This window comes from Haemorhous mexicanus, chromosome 33 (genome assembly GCF_027477595.1).
Source record: "Haemorhous mexicanus isolate bHaeMex1 chromosome 33, bHaeMex1.pri, whole genome shotgun sequence".
In the NCBI taxonomy this organism is placed as follows: Eukaryota; Metazoa; Chordata; class Aves; order Passeriformes; family Fringillidae; genus Haemorhous; species Haemorhous mexicanus.
This window is the reverse complement of record NC_082373.1, coordinates 2,343,665-2,365,740: the sequence shown is the minus strand read 5'-3', so window position 1 is coordinate 2,365,740 and position 22,076 is coordinate 2,343,665. Positions and strand designations below refer to the sequence as shown.

General features: G+C 48.1%; 2 protein-coding genes across 2 annotated transcripts in view; one reads left to right on the top strand and one right to left on the bottom strand.

The window, feature by feature from the left end:
- Nucleotides 1–149: 149 nt before the first annotated feature.
- On the bottom strand, nucleotides 150–2,199 carry TMT1A (thiol methyltransferase 1A). The gene is made up of 2 exons (XM_059872011.1): nucleotides 1,416–2,199; nucleotides 150–920 (listed from the first exon to the last, which is right to left on the bottom strand). Exons 1-2 carry the CDS (start codon nucleotides 1,923–1,925, stop codon nucleotides 684–686), a joined length of 747 nt encoding a protein of 248 aa, XP_059727994.1. The 5' UTR covers nucleotides 1,926–2,199; the 3' UTR covers nucleotides 150–683.
- A 1,208-nt stretch (nucleotides 2,200–3,407) lies between these two features.
- The window catches only part of SCN8A (sodium voltage-gated channel alpha subunit 8), a 57,073-nt gene continuing 38,404 nt past the window's right edge, over nucleotides 3,408–22,076 (top strand). Inside the window, exons 1-4 of the mRNA XM_059872023.1 lie at nucleotides 3,408–3,528; nucleotides 12,564–12,893; nucleotides 20,170–20,288; nucleotides 21,802–21,891. Coding sequence (XP_059728006.1) covers nucleotides 12,618–12,893; nucleotides 20,170–20,288; nucleotides 21,802–21,891 — 485 coding nt within the window. The 5' untranslated portion in view covers nucleotides 3,408–3,528; nucleotides 12,564–12,617. The remainder of the gene's footprint in view (nucleotides 3,529–12,563; nucleotides 12,894–20,169; nucleotides 20,289–21,801; nucleotides 21,892–22,076) is intronic.

Here is a 22,076-nt window from a genome sequence, read left to right as displayed (position 1 = left end):
TCAGGTTTGGGGGTTCAGGTTCCATCAGGTGGAGCAGCCGTGAGGGAGCATGGGGAGGGGGCAGCAGGTGCGATGGAGCCCCAGTGACATGCCAGCTGGGGAGCACCTGAAGGATCCCTGTTCCAGAGTCAACCAGGCACAGACAGCAGTCCCCTTCCACTAATACCTTTATTTTCTGCTTCCTGGGCTGGTTTCTGTTGTGCTGGGATCCTCCCTGGCTGCCCTGGGCTCTAGCAAGGCAGGATCAGCAGTGTCAGGGCTTCAGGAAGGAAACAGCCTCAAGGTATACCAGGGGAGGTTTAATTAGATAGGAGGAAAGATTTCTTCACAGAAAGGGCTGTCAGGCCCTGGCACAGGCTGCCGAGGGCAGTGGTGAAGTCACCCTCCCTGGAAGTGTTCAAAAACCGTGTGGATGTGGCACTTGGGGAAAGGGTTTAGTGGTGAACACGGTGCTGGTGCTGGGTTACCCTTGGACTGTGATCCAAAAGGGCTTTTCCAGCTTAGTTGATTGTGTGATTCAGAGACACTCAGGAAATAGACCCTCTCTTCTCACCTGGCAGTTTGGTTTCTGATTCAAGTCCTTCGCTGTGTTACTGATGTGGGCACGTGTGGAGGAGCCTGTGCTGTGCAGGGTTGTGTGGGTCACGATGAGGAATTTTGGGGGACGGGGGGCAGGACAGGGGTTACTTCACCCCATACCCCACGATGTGTGGCTCGATGGGCATCCATGGTATCGCCACGCTGATGTGTTGTATCTTCAGCTCAGAGAACTTTGCCTCTTCCAGATTCTTCCACAGCTCTCTCGTGAGGCAGCATCCAGCAAAGACGAGTTTCCAAGTCGGGTAACAGACTTGCTGCCAAAAATATGTCCAGCTGGAATGCTCAGCGGCCACATGCTCCAAGAAATAGAAAGCTCCTCCCTGGGAACACAGAGTCTTCTTACAGCGGGTGTGGGGGTCACACCAAGTGGCTCCCACTTTCCCTCCCTTCCCTTTTCCCTTTCCTTTTTGCTTTCCCTCTGTTAGCTGGAATTAATGAAAGAAGGAAATGTCCAGAGATTCAAAATGCCCATTCAAAAAGCACAAAGGACTGACTTATTTGATCCCTCTTTTATTCCAGCAATAGTTTGTTGTGGTTTGGTTTCAATTAGTTGCTAACATGACTGGTTTTTTGGAATTAAATGATCTTTAAGGTCCCTCTCAACCCAAACCATTCCACAGTTCTATGAAAATGCTACTTTAAAGGCTGAAAGTCTGTTATAAGTTCAAACCAACTCTTTTTCACTTGTTTGTTGTTTGTCTGTTTTGTTTTAAGTTTTTTTTAATGGTTATTTGGGGTTTTTTTGGTTTTGTTTTTTGTTTTTTTTCCCTTTTCCTTGGTCATGGTACCTCTAGAGCAGACGTTAAGGTACTCACCGGCCGGAGCACCCGGAGCGCTTCCCTCAGGGTGCTGCTGACGCTGTGCACGGAGCACAGCACCAGGGTGCAAACCACAGCGTCCACCGAGCCGCTGGGCACCTGCCGCAGGTCCTCTCCCGCGGCCACCAGGAACTGCTCGTAGTGGAGGTGCTGGTGCTTCTTCATGTTTCTGGAGAGGCCCTCCTGGAAGTTGGGGTTGATGTCGGTGCAAGTGACTCTGCAGCCCGGTGGGTAGAACTGGAAGTTGGAGCCACTGCCGGTGCCAATCTCCAGCAGCCGCAGCTCCCCGGAAGGGCCCCTGAAGTCAGGCAGATTGCGGAATAGCTCCTGCTTGTACTTCTTTGATTTCTTTTCATGAACCCCAGAAATCATTTCTAAGAAGAAGGGAAAAAAGACCTTCCTGCAGAAAGGTTCCCAGATGCCTAGGAAGGACAGCAGGTAGACAGGCCAGGCTAGCAGTGCCAGGCCAGCACGGAGCAGGAGGACACTAGCAGCGGCCTCTGGCATTTTCAGCGTGGGCAGAGGATCTGTGCAGGGCAGAACTGCTTCTCCTGTGTGGCAGAGCTTGGGGAGCCCAGTCAGAGCTGCATTTGTGTCCTCTCAGAGTGCATTCAGCTGCTTGGGTTGCTCTGGTGGACGCTTTTCTCCAGCTGATTTCTTAGTCCGGTCACAAGCGAGGACTGAACAGTGCAGGTGCAGCCAAGCAGTGACCAGAGTCCAGGGGAGGAGCTGCCAGCTTGTTCCGAAGCTGGGACAAGCTGGGCAGCACAACTTGGTGTGTAACCGCAGGCAAAGTTCAGCAAGTGCCCTCCTTCAGTTCCGGGTACGGTCACGTCTCTTAAAGCAGCCTGCGCTGCACTTGGAAGCTCATCTGAGCTCTGGATCTCTGCAGGAATTTTGTCAGGGGTTTGATTAATGTTTCAGTTCAGAGCTGTTAGGGAGTTGATTTTCCAGCTGCTGGGAGCTGCTGGGTTTGCTTAGCAGCTCTGTGCTCTCTCTGAACAGCAGTTTTAAGTCTTTGCAGTTCAAGGACACCTTAAATCTTTTGGTGGGTGAGAACGAGCTCTCAGTGATCTTCCAAACTGATGGGAATCATGGACAGAGATAAAACAATTTATTAATTAATTAGTTCTGCATTCAGCATGTAGAGTTTGGGTTTTTATTTGGGTCGAATCAACACTGACCACTCCATGAGCACATTCTGGAAGACTTTGTCAGCTTTGCAATTGGCAGTTTTCCAAAGGATTTGGTGGCAGCGTGGATCGGTCATTAACAGGTGACAGCTCTGCTCCCGGTGGCAGGGGGATCCAAGGTCCCTAATAACTCTGGAACAGTTTGGCTGGGGGTGCACTGGAGTTTTGCTTCCCTGGGAAAGCCACCAGTGTGTCTCCACTTCCCTCTGGTGGCAATAAAGCAAATTAAAGCCAGGAGTAATTAGGTGCTTCATTAATGATCTCTGTTGTATTTTCATGCCTCCACCTTGTAGCAGTTACAAACAAATTGAACAGTGGGAATCACAGAATTGCTTATGGAAAAGACCTCCAAGATGGAGTCCAACCTTTAATTACTCTGTGTTGCACCAAATGGACACGGGGATAATGATAATGATGATGATGGTGATGGACACAGGGATGACCTTGGTGGACACAGGGATGATGATGACGATGATGGACACAGGGATGATGATGGACTCAGGGATGGTGATGATGATGATAGTGATGGACACAGGGATGATGATGGTGATGATGATGGACACAGGGATGCTGATGACGGGCACAGGGACGCTGATGATGGACACAGGGGTGATGGTGATGGGCACGGGGATGCTGATGATGGGCACGGGGATGCTGATGGTGACGATGGACACGCGGATACCGGTGATGCTGACGGCGGGCCAGGCCCGGGGGTTCCCCGCTCCCCCCGCGCCGCTCTCGGTGCCTCCGGAGCGCCCCCCTGCGGCGCGCTCGGGGCGGGCGGGGGCCGGGCCGGCCGGGCGGGGGGAGCGCCGGGAGCGCACCAAGATGGCGACACCCGCAGTCCCTCCCGCAGCTCCCCCCGCGCCGCAGTCCGGCAGCGCCGCGCCGGGGCCGCGCTGAGCCCGCCCGACACGGTGAGTCGCAGCCCCCGAGACCCCCGCGGGCTCCAGCCGCAGCTCCTCTCTCTTGCTGTCCTGCTAGCTCCATCCCCCCCGTAGCCCTTGGCACAGCTCCCCCGGGGACTCTGCCGCAGAGCGCGGCCCGGAGAGCCCTGGGGACACCGGAGGCGGGTTGTGGGGCGGCGCAGGGGAGAGGGCCTGGGGAGCCCCCAGCCCCAAATTCCGCCGCGTGAGGAGGGTCCCGGAGCCTTGCCCCTTCTCAGCCATCCCCTCGGTGGATGCCCGGGCACCCCGCACCCAGGGAAGGGGATCGGGGGGTCGGTTCTGTGCCCACTCAGCGCTGCCCGCGGGGCTCCGGCAGCCGCTGCCCCGGCCGAGGAGGGTCCGTCCGCTGCAGCCCGAGGCCCCCGGCCCTGCGGGGAGTAGGGGGGACGGTGCCGGGCCCGGGATCAGCGTCCCTCGACCGGCGGGCTGGCTCTGGGAAGGGGCAACCGCCCCCTGCCCCCACCCTGGACCTGAAGCCCCGTCTGGGCCCCGTCCTTCCATCCTTCCATCTGTTCCTGCATCCGTCCCTATATCCGTGCCTCCATCCCTCCTCCACCTGCCCTCCACCGCACAGCCTGGGGGGCCCACGGGACCCTCCTCCCACGCCCCAAATTCGGGACCATGCTCTTTGCATTGTAGGAGGGGAGAGCCCGAGTTCTCCTCAATGTCCCTTCCCCCTCGGCCCTCGCTGCAGCGCTGCTCTGTCCCTCCACCAACCCCTGCTCCCACCGCTCGGCATGCAGAGCCTCCCCTGCCCGGGGAGGGGGTATTTTGGAGGGCAGGAGGGGTTTTCTTTGCGGGGGTAGGAGGGCAGGGGGATGCTTGGGGCAGTCTTGGTGTTCCAGGTGACCCAGATGTTGGGTCAGCATCGTGGTTGTGCCTCTTCCTTCCCTCTTTCCTTCCGCCACAGATTTTGGGGGGGATGGTGAGGGCAGATTTGGTTTATATTATTTTTTTCCTTCCTGCTGGGAGGGAATTGCACATTCACGAGGTTTTTCTATTAAAAAATCTGGGTGTCTTCCTCCCCTCCCCCTGCGTTCTGGTGCAAACTGATGCCCAGCTGATGTGGGGGTGGGGACACCGGGAGCTGCTCCACAGCAGCGGCTGCGGATGATCCGGGGTGAAGTCGGAAAGTCTGGCAAGGGGAGTGTGTGCAAGGGGCAGCAGCTGGATCCGGACCCTCGGGCCCTGAGCTGAATTTTGGAGGGTGATCCCGGGTGTGGGAGGATCATCCTTGTCCTCTCCGTGCCGTGTCGCAGCAGTCGGCGGGAGCCCCCCGAGGGGCCGCGCAGGTGGGGCGGGTTCCACGGCTCCGGTTGTGCTTGTGCCGTGTGTGGCCGGGTAACCCGGCCCTGGCACACTGCAGCATTCCACCCTCACCGGGAGCCGTGACCGGGACGTCCTCTTTTCACACTGGGAAGCTTTAATTGTGAGGAGCGGGGCGGGGGGGGGGTGCATGGTCCCTGTCTCCCTGCTGCCGCTGCTTTCAGAGGCGGAAAGGGAGGAAAGCGTGACCCTGGTGGTTTTCCAGGGCAGTCCTGCCTTGGAAGGATGGGGCCTGGAAATGGCCCTGTTCTCCTGTGTCGGTGAAGGAGGTTCTGGGAAGCTCTGGGGTCGGTTGCTGGAGGGGTGCCCGGGGGCAGAAGGTGTGGGTGAGGCTGGAGGGGCCCATGAGACACTCTCTGTGCCCATTACTGTCCCCTGGGCCTGTCACTGCCCTCCCGATCTCGTCAGGGGCACCCACATAAACTTGGTGAAGCTGTTTAGGATCTCTGCATAGCCCTGGGCTTGGAGAGTTGGTGCCTCTAGGAGTAACAAGGCCCTGTACTCTGTTGGGACCGTCCCTGCTGGGTCTGTCCTAAGGCCTCACGGAGCGCTAGTGCTGGGGTTTTCCACCCTTTGTGTGTTTAGAAAGTCCCTGTTCTTCACTTTGGTGTTTTATATAAAACTAACAACGTGACCAAAGGTTTCTTTGATTGTTTTAATGTGTTTGGGTGCTTCTGCAGTGTTGTTCACTCAGGGTGGAGGGCCTGGAGCCATCACAGACAATTTAATCAGTTATATAAGCTTGTATGGATGGCTTAGATGTAGATCATGGTATAGATACTGTACTGCTCAGTGGAACAATTATAATCCTGTGGCTGTTTGATGGGAGGAGGTTTCTAATAGGCAGGAGGGTGAGCGATCACGTGCCTCAGGAAATGGAGCATGGCTGTGCCTTCATTCTGTTAAATAAAGCAGAAACAAAGTCAGCATTGAATGGAAATGAAGTAGCTTCAGACCATAAATCACAGTATCATCTTCCTCCTGTTTGGTGCTGTGTCTGTGCTTGGTCATGGGGCTGCCCTAGTGTGTTTTTCATTAAAATGACCTGGTCTGGGTTTCCATCTCGATGGAGAGTTGCTGTTTTTCAATGGCTGAGTGGTGGCCCTGAGGCTGTGTGGCCCCATGGGCTCCTGCTGTCACGTGGTGGCCCTTCAGCATCGATCGCCTTCCCCAAGCTGCTGCAACTCCATTGACATCGACAGATACACTGGATCAATAATTTATTGTTGAGTTCAGAGCAATGGGCTGGCTTAGAGCAGGAGCAGTGAAACAACAAAACGAGCTGGGAACAAGCACAGGGGGAGTAATTTCAGGAACCACAGAGAGGGAGGGCGTGTGTGTTGGTGATGCTGGGGTGGAGAGCTGGTCCTTGTGGGACGTTGGCTGGAATCTGGTGGGGTTCAGGAATGCTTGGACTGCCCCTCTTGTGCCTCATTATCCTGTTTCTGTGCAGAGGTGGAGAATACAAGTAGGGAAGAAGTGGCTTCCTGCTGCAGGAGTGTATTACAAAACCTCCCTGACATGAGCTCGGGTTCCAGCCTGGCTTTTAACACTTCACATGTTCTTCTGGCTTAGGCAAAACTCTCTCCTTTTCAGGAGGGGCTTCTTCACAGAAGGAGTGGTCAGGCATTGGAAGGGGATGTCCAGGGATTGGTGGAGTCTCCATCCATGGAGGTGTCCAGAGAATGACTGGACATGGCACTGAGTGCTCAGGGCTGGGTGACAGGGAGGGGATTGGTCACAGGATGGATTTGATGAACTTGGAGGGCTTTTCCAACCTCGATGATTCTGGGATTCTGTCTTGAAATGCTGTTCCAAATTTAGAGCAACTTCTGCCTTCCCTTCCCTCAGCCTTGTCCTGTAGCTGTTACTCCTGCCTAATGGAGCACTCCAGAAAATGGGGGATTTTGAGGAGAATGAACAGCCAAAGCTGGGACTTTGCTCCTTCCTGAACGGAGTCATTTCAAAATTCAGAGATCTTGCTACCCTCTGAAAGTCCCATTCCATGCTTCTTGTATTTCTGCCCCAGCCAGAAAGTGTGAGGAGTTTATAATGAACTCTGCTGAGAGGTGATTTGGGGAGGAATGTTGAGTACTGCATAGCACTGCCGAATTGTCCAGGCAGTAGTGTTAAAGTTACAGGAATAGCTACACAGGTGGTCTTAAAGTTGTGGAAATAAACCCTTCATTGCTGGAGAAGGGAGCAGTGAGTTGTGGGGAGTGAGAAAGGGAGGCTCAGGGGGGATTTTCTCCAGGCTGAGCCTCCTCAGCTGCTCCTCTGTGTGAGATCTCTGTCACCCAGGTGGGAAAATGCCCTGGAAACACGAGGTTGGATGGCAAATGTGGCCATTCCAGTGGTGTTCCCAGTGGGAGAGGAACTTTTTCTGATCTGTTGAGTAAAATCAGTCTCAGGATGTTGATGTCAAGACAACCAGGAATAACTGACATTAGTCGAGGGAGATGTTTGTCTGACCAGATATTCAGGGGGTGATTAGGAAGGAAGAAAAGTGTCACTCCACAGGGAAACCTGTGTTGTGTTCCAGCACACGTCAGAAATTTTTAACAGAGTACTGGAAGGGGGTTGTTTATTCTTCCCCCTTTCATATTTGTCCCCTTTGTACTCAAACCATCTGAGTGCTCCACAAAAAGAAATTAATTCCCCCAAAATTACAGTGTAAAATAACCATTCCCTGACTCCTGTTTCATGGGTCATGGATGGGCTGAATGAACCGAACAAGGAATTGAATTTGGGTTAGTGCCTGAACTCTTGAACAAAAGCTATTTTGAACAGTTCTTTGTTCAGAATTTTGAATTTAAAAGGGGGAAGTTGAAGCACTTCAGGTTGTTTCGTTTGTGAACCTCCAAGTTCTGTGTGAGCTTGGAGATAAACACAAGTTGGCCTTGAGTGAGGATAGAGTAGGGAACTGGGGATTAATTAATTAACTAGGATTAACTAGTTCTGATTCATGTAACATACTGAGGGATGTTACTGAAGCTACACAGCTGCTGGGAGGGAGGGAGGACCCTGCAGGAATCCGTCTTTAGTTGGTCTTCATTAACTCGTTGTTAATTAATAATGTTTTCTGTGTGGCCAAGTCTTCAAGGCCAGGTTGGACACAGCTTGGATTAACGTGGGGTGGTAGAAGGTGCCCCTGCCCATGGCGGGAGGTGGAACAGAATGAGCTTTAAGGTTCCTTTAAACCCAAACCATTCAACCATGCGATGATTCTAATATTTTTCTGTTGGTTGCTTCTTCTCTTTCCTCTGTACATTTCTATTCATTTTTTTTTTACTCTTAGAGGTGTCTGTGTCCAAGTTCAGGCCTTTCATGGCCATTTCAAGACCATGAGCACTTCCCTGTCCTGTCCCAAGTCTGCCCTTGACCTCTCTTGTTGATCCAAGCCCTGGGAACTTCCATCAGGTTTTACACTGGGTGGGGAAACACCCAGAATCTAGCAATAAATGCTGCTTGGGAGTGGAAATATTTCCTTTTTCTTCCACTTTGGAGCATCAAATGGGCCACAAGAGCTTTCTTAAAGAAAAGGTCCCTCCTTCACTGCTGCTGGTCACAACACTGACCCTTTTCATTAAATTGGTTAATTTAATTGGTTAATTCATTTAATTGGTTAAATTAGCCTGTTCTAGACACAGGACTCACTGCAGGTGGGGATTGGAGGCTGAAAGCCACCTTCAGCCGTGGATTTCCCCATGGATATTTTGGGTTTGCTTGAAGCTTTTTAGGCTCTCCTGCAGCAGGATTTCAGGGTGCTGCCATCTACATCATGTTTTCCTTCCTGCCTCAATCCTCATGTTGGAATCAAGAGGCACATGTGTCCATGTGGGTTATATAAAAATTCACACAGAAGGTCTCTCTGTCTCAAAGACACACTGTGAATGGCTGACTTGTGGTAATTAATAAAGGAAGAAGTGTATTAAAGCAAGGAAATTGCCTCAAAAGTGTTTTTTAATTTATTTTGATGATCAGCTTGAATAATTTATTGGAATATTTCATAATGTACCAGTAAATGGACTGCTGGGAACATTTAGAAAAAATAATTAAGTCTTAGCAACTGGGCACCTCAGTGCAACAGTTTCTGGTGGAAAATCTTTGGCATTTGAGCAATGTGTGTGCTGTGTGCCCGCAAATCCAAGCTCCCAGGATGAATTCCTGGCTCCCTGGCAGTGGCTGGGAGTGGCAGTGCAATGTCATTCCCGCTGCAGGGATCCATGGATCCCTAACCCAATCTCTTCTTCTGCAGCTCACCTGGATGCTGAGTCTGTCACTGCTGATTTTGGCAGCGTAGTGGTGTTCCCAGTGCAGTTTTCCATGGATAAAATTGGAAAAAAACTGTGTCACAATTTTCAGAACGTTTCTCTTGTTACAGGTTGAAATACCTGATGCGGGAAGGGCCGAAAGAAATCCTGGGATATATCCATTAATCCCAGCATGACCCTTGCTGGCTGGAAAATCACATTTACAAGGTTTTTAGCTCCCAGAAGCTTTACCAGGCAGAGCAGCTGTGGAAGTTTCTCCTTGATGAAGATGAGGTGAAGCCACACATCTTACTTTGCCCAGTACCTTAATGGGGGATAATTTATTGGGAAAGCACATGAAGTCAGGACAGGCAAGACCATCCCAAGGAGGCAGACCCTCAGGTCACTGTTATGTGTTGATAGTACACAAGAAACAGCCCTGTAAGTAATTCCAAAATGCCAAAACGTGGAGAAGCTGCTGCCGTGTGCAGCTGTGAACCAGATTTGGGGAGTGGTGTTGGTTTGTTGGGTTTGGTTGTGTTCCTTTAAATGGGCAGTCAGCTGAGTTGGTGCCTCCAGTTGTGCGTTGTGTAATTTTGCACAAATTCCTTCATGCCTTCATTTTTCCCCTTTTTTAAGCTGTGTCCCTGAGCTACTTTGGTTTCTAAATTCAGGCCTTACATATTTATCTGTGCCATTCAATTAGACCACATCCCCAATGCTGCTCTATAGTTTCACAGTATGTGGGAAATTTGGTAATTAAATGCATGCAAATGCTGCAAGAATAGAATAAATTAATTTTCCTTAAGATCAGCAGGCCATTTGGTGATGTCTCAGAGATAATGTGACCAATTTACTGGCTCTTCTCTCCCCTTCTTGCCATCTTTTTTGAGTCTTTGCTATTATTGCTCTAGAAATACCCAGTGAGTTTTATAGGAGGAGAATCTTGGCCCCGCTGCACTCTGGAATTTTATAAGGAGGGAGATCTGTACTCCAGGATTTTTTTCATCTCCAAACAAAACCTGAGCTGGAAACAACATTTGAACCCTACATGTGTGGTGCAGCTTCAGATTTATGTGTGGATTGGGGGTGTAAAAGGTTGTGTCACAGCAGTTGCAAGGGATAACCTGAGATCCCTCAGAATGATTTGCACTGGGTATTCCAGCTTTGGAAATGCTGTGTTGAGGGCGGGGGTCTCCAGGTATTCTTACCAAGGACTCAGTTATTTATTTGGTTTTATTTATTCCTGAAGCCCACTGCCGTCCAGAGAGTTGTGGTTCTCAGTTTCAGCTTCCCTGAGCTCCTCCCACGTGAATTCAGTGCCATCCTCATGGCCTGGGCAGGCTGGGGGTGCTTGACCTCATGCTGAAATAGCTGAATTTTAACAATTCAGCCCCATGTCATAGTTTCCAAGGAAACTGAAAGTAATTCTTTTCTCCAGATCTTTAATATTTATTTGGGTGCTATGTTTGTGTTGCCTTAAAAGATCTGGCCTTACTGCTTATCTTTTTCCTTGCTTGAGGGACCTTATCGCAGGCAGCTCTGGGATTTATTCTGTGCCATATCCTCACGGTTTCTGTGCCATATCCTCATGGTTTTTGTGCCTTTCCTCTTGGATTTGGTGTTTGGGTCCCTCCCCAAGCACTGTGTCGAGACTGGGTTCTCTTCCAGCCTGCAGCACTGCAGTGCTGTTGCATCAGTGCAGGGTTTCTGTCATCCCTCTCTCCCTTGGCCTCTTCTGGAGTGAGAACAGCCTGCCGAGGTAGCAGCAGCTCAGAAATGCAAGGTATTCCTGCTGCTGGTTCTGGAGCTGGCACGAGGAGCAGAGCTGCAGAGCTCTGGTGGGTGGCTACATTCGGGGGAACCAACTTCCTCCCAGCTCTGCTGCTCATGGCAGTGGGTGAGGAGCACAAGGTGCTCCATGGAGGGATGGGGCAAACCCTGCCAGGGCAGGCTGGAGGCTCTGGGAGCTTGTCCTCACCTGTGCCCTGCAGCCCTCCCTTTGCTTTTGTTGTTTGTGGTGTATCTGATGCCAACAAGACCCTGTGTCTAATCAGAGAAATTGAACCTTCAGAAATTACTGTTGTGCTTGATGGAAGTATTTTTAAATTATTTCATTTTTATGGCCTCAGATTAATAGAAACCCTCATAATTTATAGAATTATGGAATAGGTTGGGTTGGGAGGGACCTTAAAGCTCATCCAGTCCCACTCCTCCCGTGGACAGGGACACCTTCCCCTGTCCCAGGCTGCTCCACGCCCTCTCCGGCCTGGCCTTGGACACTTCCCTCACAGGGAGGGGTTTCTTATATAATTCTATATCTGTAAAATGAAAGGGTGAGATTTGACTTCCCGTTGCAGAGCTGGTCCAGCTTGAGCTGGCTTGGAATTTTGTCTAAAAATCAGTTTTGCTGAGAGCAGTGACTGATCAAATTGTTTTTGCAGGAAAATAGTGGCTTTGAAGATGAAGTTGCTTTTCAGAATGTTTTTTCTTGAATAGTTTGTGTTCAGGAAGGCCCAAGTTGGGGTGGCCACCATCGGGGTTGGGGGAGATCCTACAAGCTGCTTCTTGCTTGTAGAACTCAGTGAAGTGGCACTAGTGACAGGTGTGCACATGCCTGGAGCTCGTTTTGGGGATGAAACCAGCAGGTCTGTGCCTCACTCTGATGCCTTCAGTTTTACCTTTCATATTTTCCAGACTCCGTACTGCATTGGTATATAACTCTGACTTCATATAAAGTGTTAGCAAGTTCTCCTCACAGTTCAGTCAGACAAAACAATCCTTTTCCAGCCCCAGAACCAAGGACAGTGCTGCAGCTTTGGTACCAAAAAGTATAAAACAACAGCAAATTGAGGAGAGCAAAACTGGGAGGATGGGGCTTCATAACCTGGAGCTGTAATTGAACAGTTAATGCCAATATAGAAATGGACCAAAACTTATAAAAGTGTGAAAACTCATGACTGAGAGTCCATCTTGGGTGTAGCCCTGGCCAGGCTCTTGTACTGCCCAAGGTGCATTCTTTGAAGACCTTTTAATAAATCCATACTTTATTCTTTAACTCTGTGTAGCTGTGTTCTAGGAGCCTCTCAAGGCATCACCTACAGCCTCAGGGCCTGAAAAGTATAAATAAAAATTTATAATTGTATGAAAAACTTGTGACCATTGTCCATCTTGAGTGAACAATGAGTCAAGAGGCAATGAGCCATCTTGGGTGGACAGCAAGAGTCATGGCTGGGCTCTTGTACTGCCCAAGGTGTATCCATTGAGGATATCCTTTTAATAAATCCCTACTTAATTCTTTAGCTCTGTCTAGCTCTGTTCTAGCGTGCCTCTCAAGGCATCACCTCGGTGGGGATGTGAAGAGCAGGGCTCCCCGTGGCTCTGCCTGTGCGGTTCTCACCTTGTGCCTGTGTTTTCTCCCCGCAGAGCTGACCTGCCCGGGGTGCAACATCTCTAAAGAAGCTGCTGCAGGATGAAAAGATGGCAGCGCGGCTGCTCGCACCACCAGGCCCCGAGAGTTTTAAACCCTTCACTCCGGAGTCCCTGGCCAACATCGAGAAACACATTGCGGAGCTGAAGAAGAAGCAGCGCTCCAAGCAGGACAGCAGCCACCGGGACGACGATGAAGACAGCAAACCAAAACCAAACAGTGACCTTGAGGCGGGCAAGAATTTGCCTTTCATCTACGGGGACATCCCTAAAGGGCTGGTTGCTGTGCCACTGGAGGACTTTGACCCTTATTATATGACCCAGAAAGTGAGTCTGCAAGGAAGGAGTTGCTAAAGTGCCTTTTTTTCTTGGGAACTTACAGGTTTGGGTATGGTTTAAACAGAAGATAAAGAAAGGGAGTCTTGGATGGGGATGGTTTGGTTGTTTTGTTTTCTTGTATATTTTTCTGTGAGGTTTTATAGTGGTGATATGATCAGTCTTTAAGGATAGAGTTAGGAGAACAAGCTCTGGAAACTAAAAATAGTTCAAGTTGTGCTAATGTGCCGATTTTAACTATCAGGGCAATAAGAAGAATTTAATTGAGAGGTAACAGTAAGGGTTTCAGTGTGTATTTCATCACTTATATGGAATTCAGTCTGAAGTTGATGGTTATGAAGCACTGGGACACAGAATCATGGCAAAAAAGGAGACTAATTAACTCACTTTCATCTTGATTTTTATTTGTCTAAGGTGATGTGGCAGGAAGCATTTATGGGTGCTGAGGTGTTTGAAGAAATGGTGTTGTGAGGGAATGGTTGGCAAACTCTGCTGGAGATGAAGGAGAGGGACCCACTGGTGATGGAATGAGGGGCATGGTCACTGATTTTATTAGAAGGCAAAACTGAGGTTCTTTAGTGTTTAATTTCATTGCTTACTTTGATACAAGTCTAATTGAGCCGTCTGAGATAGTCACCTTCTCAACTGAGGCTCAGCTGTGCCTCTGGGGGAGCTGTGGATTGAGCTGTGTGGGTGACAGGAGCTGTGATGTGGCTGTTCAGAACTCAGAACTGGCTGCATGTGGAATCTGTGTCATGGGTGACCAGTGAGTTTGGTCAGAGTTTTTGTTGGGACAGACATTTGTGCCATGCTCAGAAGTGACTCTGAGGCTGGCAGGGCATCATTCTCATGAAATCTGCTGAATTTGGGGAGTGATGAGTGTAACTGATCCTTCTTTACTGTGTTCACACTGATTAATTTAATGGTTGTTTGTGTCAATTAATTCTTGTGTCCAGAGTGCCGAGGGCAGGTTCTGACTCAGAACAGGGCTGTGAAATTTGGGGATTTGTGTCTTGCATCATGGTGCCCAGCTGATGTGTTCCTCCAGGAGATACACTACCAGGAGCTGCTGTGGGAAGAAGGCAGCTTAGTTATCCTCAGGAATACTCTTTATTTATTAAACAAATATTTTGTCTTTATTAACCCAATCTGATTCTGGTGAGAACAGGTCATAGAATTATAGAATTTGTGTTGGGAGGGACCTTAAAACTCACCCAGTTCCACCCCTGCCATGGACAGGGACACTTTCCACTATCCCAGGGTGCTCCAAGCCCTATCCAACCTGGCTTTAGACACTTCCAGGGATCCAGGGACACCCACAGCTTCTCTGGGCACTCTGTCTGCCCTCCCCACCCTCCTGAGAGAACTCCCAAGGTCTCTCGACCCCTTTCACCCACCACAGAGGTGTTAGGATGTGTCTGTGATCCCACTGCCAGAGTTTTGAAGCCTTTCTGTGTCTGTGAGGTGAAGGGGTGGTGTCAATAGGAGAATTAGGCCGATTCATGTTTTTTTCTGGCTGAAGAAAGGGGCAGTGCTGAAGGGGCAGTGAGCAGAGCTCCCTGGTTCTCAACATTCCACCCCAAACAGGAGGCACAGGGAACCCCGTTTTCCCTCCTGCTGCATCCGTCTCCACATTTGCCTCCCAACACAAGACTATTAATAAACCTTTAATTTTGAGAGAAAGAAATGAGCTGCATTCCCTCTCTGAAGGCATCTGTCACATCTCTGGGAGCGCTGTGTGGAATCCTTGGCGGGCTGAGATGCAGGGAAGGTTCTGGAGACGGGAGCAAACCCCCCCAGCCCTGCTGACCTCGAGCAGGGTCTGGCTGTCCCCACAAACCCTGAATCCTCTGCTCCCTTCCTGTCATCTGTTGTGTCCATCTCAGCATGGCCTTGCCTTAGTGCTCCTTGCTGCTTCCAATAGTCAGTGACTTTCCACAAAGAATTTTTTTTAAGGCCATTAAAAAAGGCCCTTCTCTGAATCATCAGGAATAACGAATCTTCTTGAATCATGGGAAGTTTTCCAAGATTTCCCCCCCCCCCACCCCCCCACCCCTCCAGAAGGCTTTGCATCACAGGTCTTTGCTTTTGCAGTGTGCACAGGGACGAATCAGCTGGTTCCTTTTCCCTGCAGGAGGACACGGTGATCTTGGTTTGTCTAAGGAAACTGAAACTGCATTTTAACAGAGCAGCTGAACCTCCCAGCACCTGTAAACTGATATTTAAAGGAGAAACAGTGTGACCTGCAAACAGAACCGTAGCATAGGAGTCACAAGTCCTGGGTTTGTAGCCCAGCAATGGTTCTGTCCAAGGTGCTGCTCTTTCCTCTGCTCAGTTTCATTTTGCAGTATAGAAGTCACAGAATCCCAGAATCCTTGAAGTTGGAAAAGACCTCCAGGATCAAGTTCAACTTGTTCCCAGCTCTGGACACATTCTACCCCTCTTGAAGTGAGGGGTAAATCATGACTCTGAGGAGAATCTGGAATCCCTTTGCTCACAGGTAGCAGGTTTGGGAGCTGCTTTAGCTCATCTTTGTCTCTGTGTAAGGACCAGAAAGAATTTTTCCATGATTCTTTGATTTACAACTTGTAATGGCCTTCCAGTTCCTGGCCTGAAGTGCAGGGTAGGACCAATAGTTACCCTTTTTTATTATGGAAACTCAAACCATTTCAATTAATACATCCAAAAGGCAGGTACATGAACTTCCTCGTTCACATGTGCATACAAAATTCAGGAAAATCCCTGTGTGAGCCGCCCCAGCCTTGGGAGCAGAGCAGCCTCATGGCCTTAAATCCTTCAGTGTGTGTTAAGACATCAAGGCCTTCCTCCTCTTTCATTCCTACAGTCAGGATTTCTATTTTGGATGTTTTTCCATCTTATACACCTCTCTTTCCTTCTGATCCGTTCATGGCCCAGTCCATCCCTCCTCAGCACCTCCTCACCCTGTTCTTTCCCTCTGGACATGGTGTTTGCCAGGTTGGGCCGTTCTCCTCAAGAACCTTCCATTTCCAATTCCCTCAAATTCCATCCCTGCTGCAGAATGAGGTGAAGGTGCTCCTGCTTCTGCAAAGGCTGCAGTGATGAGGCAGCAGAAGGTCCCTGGATATTCTATGAGTTGAGGCTGTGGAGAAGTTTAGGTGGATGGATTTCAGTGGGAAAAGGAAGAGTGTCTGCACACACATCTGAGGTTGGGCTGGGACGTCTGAGGTCACCTATGGCTGCCACAGAAGCACCTGAGAATCTCTCCAGAGCCTTCATGCCAAGGGAGTGACTTGCAGCTTTGTCAAGTCACATGCTAGGTTTGGAAACGGGCCCTGTGGGTCCAGAATGTCACCTTGGCCCAGGAAAATCACAGGGATATGAGGGACCAGCTGCAGGAGGCACGTCTGGCTCTGGAATGTGCCTTAGGAGTCTTGGCCCGTGGTGTCTGCAGGGAGAGCTGGTGACTCTGCAAGGTCACGACACCATTCCTGGGTTTGCATTTCAGTGAAGTCACCAAAACAGGGGAAAGAGTCAGAACCATCCCAAAAATCAGATTTTTATTCTTATTTCCATCGTCTCATTGCCTTTCCCAGGTCTTGAGTGCTTAATGGTGTTTTTTCTTCCACTCTGACTCTCCAGTTGGCTTCAAAGGAGCAGGAAAAGTGAGTGTGGAAGGGAAAGACTGAAGAAAGGAGATTGGATTCCCTGGCAGTCATGTTCTGCAGTCCTCTCCAGGTGTTGGAGGGAAGGCAGAGTGTGATGGAGCTGTTGGCTGTTGGTGCTGTGGATCCAGGCATGCAGAGCTGGGATCAGGGAATGCCAAGTGTGGAATCTGCTCCCATCTCCTAAACAACTGCAGCCCACTCGTGATGCGGGAAAGGGTGGAGAATTATTTCTGGCCAGGAGGCAGAGTGGATTTCCTTGCACAGGCAGATTGTGAGGTCCTTAAAACTCTTAAAAATCTGGAACTCCCTCCAGCAGCTCCACATCCTCCCAGGGCTGGGGCAGCTTTGCAGGTGGGGTCTCACCTGAGCAGGGCAGAGGGGGTTCAGCCCAGGCTCGGGGGGTTCCTGGGGCACGTCAAACCCTTCTCCTGAGGGCTGCTCTCAGGACTGATTGCGTCTGTAATTCTTCAGCCCACAGAGTGCCCGAGTTTGCTGTAAATGCCTTTTCCAGCAGTCCCAGTGGCTCGCTCAGGGTGTCACCAGGAAGTCACCACTCTCCCTTGCTCCACATCGTGTCACTGCTGCAGGAATGTGCTCCCATATGTTCTGAGGCTGTTCCTAAAGCTGTTTGCTTCTTAAATCTCCTGCCCACTCCCCCTCACTCCTCAGCCATTATAGAACTGCTCAGTGGCAAACCTGCAGGAAGCAGGAATGATTTAAATCTTGATGGAGCTGGAATGATTCTTGTCATCCCCCATTTGGTTCTGTTGCTCTCCCAAGCACAGTCATCATTTTGCAGATTGATTTTTATGAAACCTTCTTTTTATGAAACCTAATTCCAAGGTTTTGGTGGGTCCTGATGGACTTGATGGAAACTAAAGAGGATGGAGTTTTTTCACTGCTCTAACAACAAAGGGAGGCTTTGGGAAGTCCAACCAGACAAAACCATCTCTTAAACTGACTGCAAAATACCTTTTTCCAGGTATCACCTTCTTCTGAGTTTTGAGCTTTGCTTCAGCACATCTTAAAAGCTCTTAAGGATGTTCTTGGCCCAGATCCAGAAAATGTTTTAAGAACTTGCAGCCATTTTGAAATAGAGTTTTAATATGTCAGCAGCAGAATGGAAAACTAAGAGAGGGTTTAAATTGCCAAACACTTCTTGGCTTTTGGGCTTTCCTTTCTATTGACAAGACCAAGTGGAGATTTATTCAGGATTTTATAGGGTACACAGGGGAATGGTGGATTTTGGAGCTGTCGTAATCCGTGAGCAGGCTGGAATTCTGACACCTCACTGGTGTGAGGGCTGTGCTGAAAGACCCAGGGATGATGGGCTTTACAGGCAGGAACAATTCAACAGGTTTTGTAGTCTAAAAGGAGAAATCTGGGCAGAGCACAGGGAGAAAACAAGGAACTGTCTTAGATACAGTCGCATAACAGGTGAGGGACTAAGCAAGGAGAACATGGAGTTCATGTTTGATAGGCAGTGGGATGAAAACTTTGATTTCTCCATGGAGAGGGTGGTCAGGAAGGGGCTGTCTAGGGAGGTTTGGAGTCCCCATCCCTGGAGAAATCCAAGGAATGAATGACTGGACACTCAGCGCTCTGTGGGGTTTGGGAAGTTCCTGTTTTCCTCCAGCTCCCCTTATCCCACGTAATGTCCAGCATGGTCCTGCTGGAGGGTTCATTGCTCAAAAGGTGTGGGAGAGTTGGGAGATCCTTTTTAAAGAGACTTAAAGAGGAAGGGAATGTGAGTCCTGGAAAGTTTGTGGTGTCAGGGAAGGGGAGAGCTGATTCCTAGAACTGGGTGTCCCCTGAGCACTCTGTAACGGCAATTTTGCAAAACTTTGGGTCTTTTAGGAGGTTTGTCCATGCCAGCATGATCTGGTCATTAATTCTTGATGCTGCAATTCAAGAGCTGCCCAGGGCTGTCTTTAAAGTGCTTTTGGTGGGGATGCATTAGTGGTTCTGCTAACAAACCTTCCTCTATCTGTGCTGAACCACAATCTGATTTTGATTTCCTTTGCAAATAATTTACTGTTCAATGGTCTAATTTAACCAAACGAGCTCAAACATGTTGTTTCATTGACGAGGAAAATGACAAATTTCCTAAGAGTGAGTCTCCTGGGGAAGCCTCTGCTGGCAGAGAGCCCTGGTGGATTCCCTGGGGTTGGGCTCTGAGCTCAGGGCTGTGCCAGCTGGGGGTTAGAGGCAGGAGTGAGTCCAGCTGTGCTTTGGGGCCATCCTGGAGAGAATAAAAACAGGATAAATGGTGCCAGGGAAAGGGCTTTGGCTTCTCAGTGCACACAAATTGCATTTTTCCCTCTGGCTGGGATGGTGGGAGCTCTGGGTGTGAAGCACCCACAGACCCAGTTGGCCCCTGATGCTCCTGGTGCTGCTCTCTGCAGGGAGATGGACCAGCAGAATTCTGCCCCACGCTCACATGGATCATTCCACAGGTTCTGAATGAAGAAATGAACCTGAAATTCATTCCAGAGGTTCTGAATGAAGAAATGAACCTCACATCTTCATCAGCTCTGTAGGGAAAAGCAGTGAGATTGCTGTGCTGGGGATGGTGGGTGACCTGTGTCTGCTGGGCTGGGGGACACTGCCACCACCTTTTGGTCCTGTTTGCCTGTCAGTCTCTCTTCCCAGGGATTTGTAACAGCAGGATTTGTTGTGGTTATTTGGGCAGTGTGATAATTCACTTGTGGGGGGTTTTGAATAAGTTTGAGACAAGACCTCTGAGTCGTTTTTAGTGATGCAGTTTATTTTCTTATTTTCTGTATAAGTAAAAAGTGTGAGTTCAGCTCACATTGTTACAGCATAATTCAGAAAGTCACAAGACTTTTTAAAGAGTTATTAACCAATGAAACACTGCTAGCAAAGATATTTATGTTTCTGACCCAATCCTTAAATATTTCATCTTATAGACCCATACTGCAGTGTAAACTTTCTTAGCCAATCATAACACACAAACCTGTAGTGCTGTACTCTAAACTCCTTCACCTCTGTAACTACTTTTATTTTTTCTGTATCTTAAACTCTAAAACTTTAAGCTTTCCTTTATTTAGCTTAATGTGTCTCTACTTTAAGCTCTAAATCCACATTCTCACCTCTAACACTTAAGTTTAAAGGCCTTTTCCAAGGACTCAGATCAAATCCTGTGTTGAATTTTAAATTCTAGCTTACAAGCCTCAAATTGTAAGAGTTCTTTACATTTCAGATTCCAGCAGGAAGGAGGCAGGGGCTGTGCCAGATCTGCTCCTCAGTGCTGCTCCTGGGGCTCTGGGGACCTGGGTTCTCATCCTTAGAAAGGAATAGTGGGGTGTGCGAGAGGAAGGAGGGGCTTGGGTGGGAGATTTGGCTTCTGCCCTGTCTGGGGTCTCAAATTAAATGGAATTTTGGAGTAGAATTACCCCTGGTGTCCTGGTGGGTGATGCCTGTGATGTAAGGGTGTGTTGTATCCTAGTGGGAGCTTCATAAAGAAGATTATCTAAAAAAAAAAGCCAAACAGAAAATGCTATTTTTTACCCTGGAATTTTGTCAACTTTGTACAATTCCTGCTATGATTTTCCTGCATTAACTCCCTCTCTCTTTCTCTCTCTTTTTTTTCTCTGCAGACCTTTGTAGTACTAAACAGAGGGAAAACACTCTTCCGATTTAGTGCCACACCTGCCTTGTACATTTTAAGTCCTTTTAATCTGTTTAGAAGAATAGCTATTAAAATTTTGATACATTCATATCCTTTTTATTACTGAATTACATTTGTGTGTTTGTTGAAAATCTCTTAGCTGTTGTCTTTTGCCCAGTTCACAAATATAAATGCCAGTCCTGCACCTGGCAGGTGCAGAATATGCACAAAATCCAGTTTTTTACTGAAGGAAAAAGCAGTTCTTTAGCCACATCCAATGAAGGGAAATTCTCCTTTATTTACCCTGTTCTCACACGTGGATGAGTTTTGGAACAGAAGTGGCTTAAGGTTGTGCTTCCTGTGAAGAAGAGTTAGGCTTTAAAAGCTACTGAAATGGTTAAATTGAATTAAAATATAATGAAATAAATACTAAAATATTACATAGAAATAAATAGAGTTTTTATCTGGAGAACAAGCCACAGCCACCTTGTCTGTAATTAGACACTAATTTCTTGCTCTTTTGGCATCTCTAAAACATCCTCCTAATGGCAAAGCTCTTCCAAAATCTCCCTCCCATTGTAGGGCTTTGTAAGCACCATCTGATGGTGTTCTCAGGAGAAAAAGAATGTATTTTATTGATTGAGCTGCTTCACCCTGTTTATTTATTTATTTTTAGAAAATGGCTCTAAAATGGAAACACATCCACATGGTTTAGAGGCTTCTACAATCTCCCTTCCTGTATCTCAGGTGGAAGAAAAGCTTTTCCATCTTTTCAGAGTTGACTTGGGAATATTTTCTTTGGCTCTGAGTTGTTTCTTGTGGCCTTTTCTCCACCTGGATGTGCAGCTCAGGGATGAATTTCTGCCATGCTGAGCCTGAGGTGCTGCTGGAGGCTCTGGGGTCTGTTTGAGTCTCCTGAAATAATTTTGGAAGTCAAATATCTGGATTTCACCACTCTGCTCCTAATTCAGGAGTTACTGAATAGATGGATTTGGGGGCAAGGTTTATTTAGGTCTCTAAATTGAGTTGCTGAGTCATACCAGAAAATATAACATTGATTTATATAAAACTAATTTAAAAAGTATATTAAATTGAAATAAAACAGAAAATTCACCAAATAGTGACATAAAATGCTACTTATATAGTCATATATGTTATATACTATATATGTATATATAGTTCTGACTATGTATAGTTGTATATATAGTTATATATGCATATAAAACTGTATATGTATATACAGTTATATAGTATGTATGTTATGTAGTATATAGATAGTATCTCTAATACAGTATATAAAAATACAGTATATAAATACTGTATATAATACAGTATATATAGCATATACCATATGTTATGTAATACAGTATATTAAAATATGTAGTATGTAAATATTGTATATAATACAGTGTATGCAGCATATAGATATTGTATGTAATACAACACATAAAAACATAAATAGTTTTATTTCCCATGGCTGCTGGAAGCATCTCAGCCCTCATTAGCAGCCCACAGAGAATAGCCTGGAAATGGTTGGATTTTCCTTCAGTCAGTGACCTCTGGGGACTTTAAGGGGATGTAGAGCCACCGTGTGTCCCTTTGCTCCTTGACTTTGTCCCACAGTATTTAGCATGATCATTATGTGCACTATTTTGACCAACTGTGTATTCATGACTTTTAGTAACCCGCCAGAATGGTCAAAGAATGTGGAGTAAGTAGGAATTGTTGCATTTAAGTACCAAATGTTGTGTTTGTAAGAACCTCCCAAAATGCTGAGTTTGTTCCCTTGAGGACCCTGTTCCTCCCCGTGCTTTTCTTTTGCATGCTCCCCATGGTTTTTTTTCTTTGTCTGTGGTTTTTTTGGGGTTTTTTTGTTTGTGTGTTTGTTTTTGTTTT

Bases quoted from the DNA above. Each gene is read 5' to 3' on its own strand.
- TMT1A (XM_059872011.1), bottom strand. From the start codon at position 1,925: ATGCCAGAGGCCGCTGCTAGTGTCCTCCTGCTCCGTGCTGGCCTGGCA. The intron at 921-1,415 runs GTGAGTACCTTA...CTGTGTTCCCAG, and splicing joins CGCTCCGGGTGCTCCGGCCG to GGAGGAGCTTTCTATTTCTT.